General features: G+C 39.9%; 1 protein-coding gene across 1 annotated transcript in view; it reads right to left on the minus strand.

Moving 5' to 3' along the window:
- LOC105619072 (rho GTPase-activating protein 100F) overlaps positions 1-10,227 on the minus strand; it is a 62,147-nt gene that overhangs the window by 9,652 nt on the left and 42,268 nt on the right. The window contains exons 2-7 of the mRNA XM_012200606.1: positions 5,310-5,423; positions 4,176-4,373; positions 3,180-3,338; positions 2,536-2,765; positions 1,424-1,685; positions 458-469 (exon numbers count right to left, since the gene is read on the minus strand). Of these exons, the coding sequence (XP_012055996.1) occupies positions 458-469; positions 1,424-1,685; positions 2,536-2,765; positions 3,180-3,338; positions 4,176-4,373; positions 5,310-5,423 (975 nt within the window). The remainder of the gene's footprint in view (positions 1-457; positions 470-1,423; positions 1,686-2,535; positions 2,766-3,179; positions 3,339-4,175; positions 4,374-5,309; positions 5,424-10,227) is intronic.

Here is a 10,227-nt window from a genome sequence, read left to right on the forward strand (position 1 = left end):
TATATATATAGTTATTATATATATTATTCTTCTCTCTCTCTCTCTCTCTCTCTCTCTCTCTCTCTCTCTCTCTCTCTATTTCGTGATTTCTTTGATTACTTATTGAAGAAAAAGAGATATATAATTGCTTACTTTTTTTTATTATGTATTGACAAAATGTATATTTAATCATCCACATTTTTCATCCATTTTACGATCTCAATTTTTTCAAAACTCGTACATTTCAGCAAAGAATGGAAGAATTTATGTTGAAGTTTTTAAGAAGTGAGAATTTAACAAAGATTGAAATTAAAAATGCCTTGTGTGGGCGGATGCACTCGCGCATTCGTTCGTCGCCAAGTATATACATGAGAGGAAGGGAGAATATATTTATATACTTGTCCATTAGAGGCATTATACAGAAAATTGCAGTCATACACAAGTCTAGATATCAAGATAGAGTTTGTGTTATCTTTACCTTTGTAAAATCCTGGTTAATTTCAATGTAGCATTCATTCATAGAACCGATTAGTCATTTGAAACACGTAATCGATACGCGAGCCGATCGGCGACGCTCCGCGTCGTTCGGAAATGCATTCGTTGAAATTGTCGAGACATTAGTTTTCTCGACATTTATTCTCGCGTATTTGTCTTCGAGATAGAAATCCGATACACGGAACGAATGTACAAAGAGTCAATATTTTATAAGAACGGCATTTTCATTGTCGCGAGATATGCGATTCTGATATTTTTTAAATTTCCTTGCTTTTAGAAGTTACTTTGCGAATTGTTCTTCTTAATTCCGATAATCCGAATGACACGGAGATCGCGACAGCAAGTGTCCCGAGACATTGCCACGAGTTCACCACTTTCTTTCAGTAAAATAGCGTTCATTGGAGACAGTGAAGGGCAAACGAGTATCGAATTGGTGCAGACAGGTATGAAATGGTGCTCGATCCACATCGTCTAGAACATCTATGCGTGAACTACATCGGATCGAGATTCATAAGTGACATCTATTTCGAAAATATCGAAATAAATTAGTGTTGTAAAGAATAATGTAATCACCATTCTGTGATAATTAAAATAAAATAATGTTTTAATATCATAAATAATAAAAATATATATATTGGTGGAAAATTATTATTTTATTAAAATTAGAAATGAATAAAGAAAAATGAATATTATTTGTTTTTTTATATATTTGTAAACAAATATTTGTATTATATTATATATATTGTATTATATTATACTTATTAAACTATTGATCAATTAATTCAATTTGATTCAATTAAATATTAAAATTAAAAAATCCTTTCTTTAATTTGAAACAGAAAATTTTATTAGAAAAATTGTTCTTTAAACGATATTTTCTGTCATTTTGATGGATCTCGATCCGCAGGATTTCCGTATTTCGACGCGTGAAATATCACGCGATACTTACTTTCTCAGCCAAGCTCTCTAACGTCTTCGGATACCCGCGCTCGTATGGTTGAAAATGTTGCGTTGCTGAAGGTTTCGGCTGGTGCGTGATAACCGGTGGCGGCGGTGGTTGATAGGACCAGTGACCCTCTGGCCGTGAATTATAGTACAGATCACCGTTGCTTGAACCGAGATCCTGGCTCGATCCCAAACCTGTGAGACCGAGTCTTGATCGCGACGGCAACATTTCACGTCCGTCGCCTCGTCTACGACTACTGCCATCCCTACACATGAAACATCATCCATGTGTTATTCGAAATTGTTAATGGCAGAACTTATTGTCCTAACTAATTTAAAAAAAAGATATACATGAAGAAAAAAAGTTGAGTAATTTTTAACTTACAACTATTAGTAAAAATATTCTGGCTACTTTTGCCGAACTTATGACAAATTTTACTTGCCTGGAAATAAAAATATTGAAGATGTAAGGTAAAAAATAAATTGCAATTATAATTAATCCATTCAAATGATTTTTTACTTACAGTAAATCATACTATTCTCAAGACTTTATACACTCATATTTTTTTATTATTATTTATCGCGTAGTAAAGTAAATTTTGTCAGCGCTAAGGTAAAAAATACTTATTGATTGAGGTAAAAAACACTTATTGATAAAATAAATTCTACTGAGACGTATCATAATTTATAAATTTACTTTATAAAATGTAAAAAATATCTTACAGTGGTGTATGACGATTACTCATTTACCAAAAAAATTAAGTAAATTTTAAGTGAACACGTGTTCCTATATAGACTTGCCTATTCCATAAAATTTAATTTTAATTATTACATTTTTCTCCGCGTAGAAAAGATTTAAATCGATATCAAATATCAGTACTAATATAGTATTGCTATTACTATAATTGGAAGATTATTCTTCATAAAATATCGGCTTTTTTATTAACAGTCACTTTATTGTTTTACAACAAGCTTCTGTATGAGTAGGGAAGAAAGATAAAAAGATTTGACGTCAGCAGTAAAGCCATCTACAAGTATCTTGAAATAATCAATTTGCGAGATGTCTTTTGATTATTAATTCAAGGAATAGATATAGATATCAATTTGAGATAGTACCTGACATGATTACTTGTCGTGTGGTCACTTTCATCTTCATTCAATTCCCTTTTGATGACTACTACGGGCGGTGCCTTGTGCTCAGTCTGGCGGCTGTGCGAAACAGGTTGATGTGGGCCGTGTCTTGTGGCCAGGACGAGTCGCCTCGGTATCGACATGATGATCACAACGTCGTCCAGGCTCATGTGCGTCACATCGACCAGATTCACCGCCAGGATCTCATCGCCCACCTGCACGTGCGAATGCATAGTGACTGATAGCTGATATAAAGACGAGCAACGATATCGCGGAGAATGAAAGGATAAATATCCCTTCCAAATATACAAGATTGATCGATGCCCGAGACCCGTGAAATGTCAAGGTGTAAGAGGATAAATTTAATTCGGCGCATTCTCGCGGCCCCCGCCATCGCGTCCTTCTCTCTTTCTTTTTCTCGAAATAGATTCTCCATCCTAAATGGCTCCGAGCTCGTTCCGAGCACTAGCAGCAATTAAGTTCTCGCTTGGCAAAAAGAAGACGAAGGGACGATTCACGGATGTGTCTCGATTTTACCGCTCGCCTCGCTTTCTCCATCGCGTCGGTTTCTCACTGTCGTCGTCTCGGTGACAGCGGGTGAATTCGCAGGGCAGAGCGAAGATACTCACCTTCAAGCAGCCGCTGTTGTACACGGCGGTCTCCAGAGCTATCCTAGAGATAAAGACCCCGTCGTTTCTGTCGACGCCGTTGCCCTCGCGTATGTAGAGACCGAGGGTCTGTCCCGGTCGTTTGATTATCTCGACGAAGTGGATGGGGTGCTTAGGATCCTGAAACGAAGATCGCCGGTGAACTTTCTTAATTCGTGCCGTCGAAATATTTCACAGCGTTCACGCGCGCGCCTCGGGTGAAATTACGCTGCGCAAAATTACTTCGTTGTCGTGAAAATAATTTTCTCCCTGGCCCGAGTGGTATAAATACGACCGCCATGCAAGCAAACTGTTACATTTTGTTCGCCTAATTCCGTGAGGAGGCCAAGGCGAGTTAAATTATAGTGAATATTATCTCTAAATATTTGTTCGATAATTTGACAATAACATAAATACATTATCAACTTCTATATAATCATTGATAAACGTAATAAAGAATTATTTTTTATTTATTAAATTAAAAGACAAATGAGTGAAGAAGTATTACCATATTTAGTCAATGCCTAACAATATTTTTATACGAATTTTTACAATAAAGTGAAAGATTGCGTGAATTTTTATATTTAAGTAAAAAAACTTGAGCAGTCTGTGTAAATTTAATTTAAATTTCGAGTTTATTATGCGTCTTATTTTATATCTTATATTTTTTTAAACAAATTTCTAAAACTGTATATATTCATATAATAAATATTCGTGCATTTTCATATATTCCGACTAGTGATAGAGCGAGAAACGATAAAATATCTCAAGTCTTCCAAAACTATTTTATAATTGAATTGTAATCATATATTAGAAAGAGGAGAGAGATGAATAGATAGTATACGATAAACAGGGAATTAATATATTGCTGATTGTAATGAAAGAATTGCGCGTAGTACTAATTTATGACAAGATATTACGTTCGAATGCAAATGAATCACAATCTGTCAGAAACAGACAGACTCATCGATAACGTACCTGCATAGCAATAAATTTTTTCGCCGCCTCGGAAGCCTGTCTACCCATTTGCCGAGGCTCAATGACACGCACGACCATCTCGCCTCTCCGCTCAACAGCTTCGAGGGCCGCCGCTGTCGATGCGTCATGATCGTTTTCGACAGTCTCGATCTGCTTGAAGATCTCTGTACTGATCCCGCTCACCTGCAACGGTAGATTCTTCCGTTTCAAAGAAGCGTAGCGATGTTTTATCGTCATTTTTGTGTGGACCGATGAATTTGTCTCGACGCAAAACAATGTTATTATTTATTAAATTATTTCTATCGTGCAAATATTTAAACAATATATAAATATATAATACATTGATCTCTCATATAAATAATAAATACACAGAAAAAAACGATGTTATATCAACAACATTATTTCAATTGAAAATGATTTTGTTAATACAATAACAATATTAATGAAACAAATATGTTATGTTGTTGTTTTAATAAAATTTTATTTATTTCATTAATACTGTTATTGTGAATCAACAAGATTATTTTCAATTAAAATAATGCCGTTGATATAATATCATTTTTTCAGTGTAGAGAAATGTAAAAACTAAAATATAAGCTACGTTATTTTCACACTGTGAGTACTAAAAATCTATACGTATACATAACGTGAACTATAGAATTTCAGTACTCACAATAAATTACGGAATGCAATCCTAATTTCGTTAAAATTTTAATATAATGAGATCTTTTTATTTCCTAAAAACGAGTTTATGTACACCTAAAAATAAATCATTGGCTACCTTTTTCCTTACTATAATAATCCTTCCTTATTAATATTATTCTGACAAGACATCGCTATTATATTTTATCCTCACTTTGCTTGTTTTAAAGATGTTGCAAAGATTGAGAACGGAATGATTTAAATTTGGCATGTTTAATATAATAGCGATCAGATTACATGAACAATACGTGGCGACTAAAGTACACGCCAATACGTTTCTGCCAGTCGTCGAGACAGCTTCACGAGCAACACAATAGGGTCCCGGGTGTCGGAATCCATCGTCATGCTGTCCGGCAATTGAAGTTTGCCGACACAACGAGCTCTAAATTCGTCCATTGTGTCGGCAACGAGTTAATGAAGTGTCGTCACTACCTTCCTGAAGTCTCCTTGAATGACCATGGGGGGTGGTTCCTTGGGGCGCAACTGGTTGGCAGGTGCCTGCCTCCCAGGACTTGCGCTTATGTCTGTCACTTCCCCCCGGCCCTCCTACAAAACAATAACTGATTATTTTCGCTGTTCAGCTGACTCTAAAGTGATTATATAATTGATTATTACGAAATGAGACGACAAATGAAAAAATGACATATACCTTCCGCATTGTCGAAATATAACGCGATATGCAATATCGAGAAAATTTGAATGTCCAAGTGGTATCCCTTCAAAGAGGATTAGTCAGAGTCTAGATCAATGATAACCACAGCAACCAAACTACATACGTCACAGGTCAGCTACACATGTCACATACTCTATTGGCAATTACATAACTTGGCTATCTCACATTTTACATCATATAGGACACAATGATTTAGAAGATTGAGTGATTATGATGATAGTTAAAACCGATAATAGATTTATGTTAAGTAGGGATATCAATTGTTTAAGTATCTTGTTTTGCAAATTGAATACTTTTAATTAAAGGATTATTTAAGTAATTAAAAAAATTTTATCTTATTAATTTTATCTTATTAATATTACTTAAATTGAAGATATTTTATGCAAGCGAATTCACAAGCTTATAAAAGAAAGTAAAGCTTCTAATTTCTCTCAAAGACATAGAAATATTGCGAGCATGAGTAGTATAGTGTCCTAAAGTAAATATTTTTGCAATCGCTGAATATAATCAAAATGCAGATAATGGATATTTTTCATAAATATTTTCAACAAATTCTGTTAGCGAATTTTGTAATAATTTCTATCCACTGTATTAAGAAGAAATTATTTTCAGGAATAAAAAATTCAAGTTGATAATCATTAATTATTAATACGATCGATAAGATTTCCATTATACGCATCTAATAAAAGCAAGTGACAAAAATCGTACACATTTAAACTTCTGCTTTTACTGGAATATCTCATGATCTCAATTAACTCAATTATGAGGGCCATAATAAAGTGACCAAATATGAGGACCGAATATCAGGGAAGGTGAACTAGAATCTAGAATAAATAACACTTTTTCATTCGAGACAAATGCGATGTAAATGTAAAGCTCCATCATGATCCTTTTAAGAGTAAGAGGGGGTTCCTAACGAAGCACGCGGCGTCTCGCGGAAACTCATCAATCTGTCACTTCGACAACGCACAAGCACCAACCGTAAATCCCCGAGCTCGTTGACCGTGATTTCAGTCGGATTCGAATCTCACTGAGACTATCGAGAAAAACGCACGAGCTTATCGAGCCACGCGCTTCGAACGAGCTCATCCACCTGTCACGCTAACGTCACGAACATCACCGTAAATCCTCTCACGTCCACTCGTTAATTGCGATGCCAGGAAATACGGGTGAGGTTATTCGTATGAGAACTAACAATAAGATTTTTGCTGTAAAATAGATCGCGAGCTTATTCCACCTGCCAGCTTAATAACACATTTGCAACGTCGATGAAAAGAAGTAGCACAAAAGGTGAACCGTGGGAAAAACGCACCCCGCGGAGGCATGTGACCGGAACGAGCCACGCGGCGGTGCCGCACATCCGGTCGCAGAGCGACAGCAGGGACATCCACGCTGCCGCAGCCGATTTGCAGCCTCTTTCGCTCGTCGACGGCGGTGGCGGCTCTTGGAGCTCCTTGCCACCCTTCCTGCCGGTAGCCCACCACCCCCGTGCTCCGTCCGTCTTCTCTTTACGTCTCTCGGTCTCACCCGTCTGCCGGGTGAACGCCGCCGCGCGTGTCGCGCTACCCCTTCGCGGCGGTCCCATACGTGCCCCGAGTTGTCCTCGACCAGAGCACCGTTCAACAAGACGCCGGCCAGTCTTCCTCTCTTATGACCTGTCTCTCTCTCGAGTGCAGATCGCCAGTTCCTTCTCGGTTTCACGTGACCGGTGAATGGTGCGAAAGGGCGCGCGTAGGACGGTTAGGTAGGTGTCCGATGAGGGAATGAGTGCGACAGAGTGAGAGAATGATAAATAGACAAACGGAGAATGAGGAAACGAGAATGAATGAGAGAGAGAAAAAGAGAGAGAGAAAACGCATGGATTACCTTGCGGAAGAAGAAGCACCCCGTGTTACCCCTGTCGCACATCCTCGCCTACCCCATGGCGGCTAATATGGCGGGAAGCGGCGCTCAGGAGCGAGTACGATTGTCGGCGGTACAAGTAAGGGGTAAAAGGCGCGCGTGCGCCATCGCCGGAGGGTTACCGTGTCGCCGTACGCGGAGGAGTAGTATGAGTGAGTATCGATCGGGCGTGACGTCACCCCACCCCCTCCCTCTACGTGCCTTTCCCCTGTCCCCTCCGCTCTCTTTCCTCTTCAACTCATACTCTATCTCCGCACTCCTCACTCGTCTGTCCCTCTTCCTTTACCCTTTTTTGCCTCCTTCCTACGCGCTCGAACACTCCTACTACCTCGCAACGTACCTCCAACTCCAACGTGGCGCTCCTCCACTGTCCTCAACCCCTTCGCCCTCCCACTCTTCCTGCGTGCCCATTCGATTTCTCTCTGTCGCACTCGCCGCTTCTTTCCACGTCATCCTCTTCTCTCATTATCCTGAACCTTCCTGTCTACCTTGTCCTTCTGGACCTCTATCTTCACCTCTTTCCTCTCATCATCCTACCTCCGAGAACGGCACTTCCTGACTCTTCGTTATTCGCGGTTTCTCCCATCCCCCTTTCCTATAATATTTCCGTAGTATTTTGGCAATCTCGTTCACACCTTTTTGCTCAGACTGAATTACGCGCGATCATCCCTTACCAACTTATCTCGTCCCGTTTTCCTCTTAGAATACTCTTTGGAGCGATCAGAATCGTCAACCGTTCGTGTAGTTCTACTGCGTTTAAGCCTCTTTTCTCTCTTCTCCTCTCCATCCATGTTATTTCCATCCATGTTATTTATTTTCGCGTTTTTCTTCTCGCATTTTTCTTAACTGTACGCGCAAATCGTCGCAAAATGTCTTTGTGTCTCTTAAGCCTTAAGCGGCGCTTTTCATGCTTCTCTCGCCTCGCGCATGTCTTCCTATTCTTTTCTATTTTTTTCTTCGCGATGTGCTCTCGTACCCTCTCCTTCGCTCGCTCTTCCCTTTCCCCAGGAACTTTTCTTTCCTCGCCCGCGCGATCGCGGCTCCCCTCAATTGGATTTTCCCCATTTCGTTTACTTCTTATTACATTCGCTGCCACTCCACTTACGGGTGTCAGCGGTCGCGCGAATTCTCTCCTTCGACCTCTCACCTCACACGACAGCGGCAACCTTGCGTTCGCACTTTTTTTTCGAACGACGGATTTTTGCGATCCGTGAGAGTGGATTTCTTTCTTATCCGTACTCGCATTCGCGTTCACCTTTCATGCATCAAAGTGTCGTCTCGGTCGTTCGATTTCTTCTACGATAATGTCCCGAGTTATTTCCGCTTGTATCTCTCTACCCTCTTTTCTCCTAGTTTTATTATCGTTCCTTACTTGTATTTCCACACGATATCAGTTGGCACATCACATATTCTCGTATCATTTCACGTGTCATCCCGTGCGTTTCCCGAGTAATCTCTTTCTCTCCTCCTTTCTCTCCTTTAAACAGGGCTTTCGCCCTTTTTGCGTTTCACTCCGTGCATCTTCTATACGCTCGATATACAGAGTATTTACTTTTTCTCGAGGTTCTTCACCCCTCCATCACGTCTGTTCTCGAGTCAGCTACTACTTCCCCATCGCGCCCAACTTCTTGCTCCACATATGACGGCGGTACGCAACTCCATTACAGACAGCAGCTGCGACTTGAAGCCAGCGAGACTTGGCCCCCGGAGCGATAAATAAACCCGGGGAGGGGAACAAACGCGAGAAATGCCGGTAATGCACTTTTCGAAGTAGTCTATATCATCATCCTCCCGTTGACATAATGCGAGCCTTCCTCCGAGCCGGAGGGGCATCTCTTCGTAGAACGTGAAGCGACATTGAACGAGAAGAAATCGCCGGTATTCAATATACAATACTATTTTCATTCAACAGCAATGCTTATAAATACTATTTCTTTTTTCGCGAAAAAGTATGAAAAATGAATATAGGAAGCAATTCAAAACATAGAAAAGCAATAAATACGAGAAATAGCCGACAAAAAAATTTTTTATGTGAAACTTTCTTTAATATTAATTGCTTTATGTTACCTCATCTTTTGAAAGAATGAAAAACCAATGTAATAACGATGTCACTTTTAGTAAAATAATTCCATGTCGGAAACATCAAAGGTTATAAACTGAAAATTGATCTCGTTGAAACTTCGTGGACAATAGTCAGTGATAAAATCCGCAAACGAGAAACCATTCCGAAAGGTATAAAGATCTCCTATGAAATAAAACTAATCTCGCCAATATAATTCGTCAATTTCCGGAGGATGTATTAGTGGTCATTACTATAATCTGGGTTGCGGCGATCTTCGAACATCCGCTTCGAAAATCACGATCTCTCGTCGGAACGGTTGCTCTTCTTCTCCTCCTGTTCCACTATCCTTGTCCAGCCACCCTCGCCCATCGCTATTTCACCGACGTATCCAGTGACCTACGTGGATGCCCATCGCGATGATTTACGAGGTAGAGGAACGAACGGTCGACCGGATTCTTCCCCATCAAACGCGCGAGGAGTACGGCGCTGAGCGTAATGGACGGTGATGACAATATAGCAGTGGTAGTAATAGTAGTAACGTGTTGTAACGCGTGGACATCGGGGAATGTTGTAATGGCGTATGCATGGTATTAATGCCGCGCTCTACGCACACTTTCCGCCTCCAATTTAATCCGCAACGCTTTTTCCATCAGTACTCTCATCCTCTCTCTCTCTCTCTCNTCTNTCTCTACTCTCTCTCTCTCTCTCTCTCT

The sequence above is a fragment of the Atta cephalotes genome (assembly GCF_000143395.1).
Source record: "Atta cephalotes unplaced genomic scaffold scaffold00001, whole genome shotgun sequence".
Lineage (NCBI taxonomy): Eukaryota > Metazoa > Arthropoda > Insecta > Hymenoptera > Formicidae > Atta > Atta cephalotes.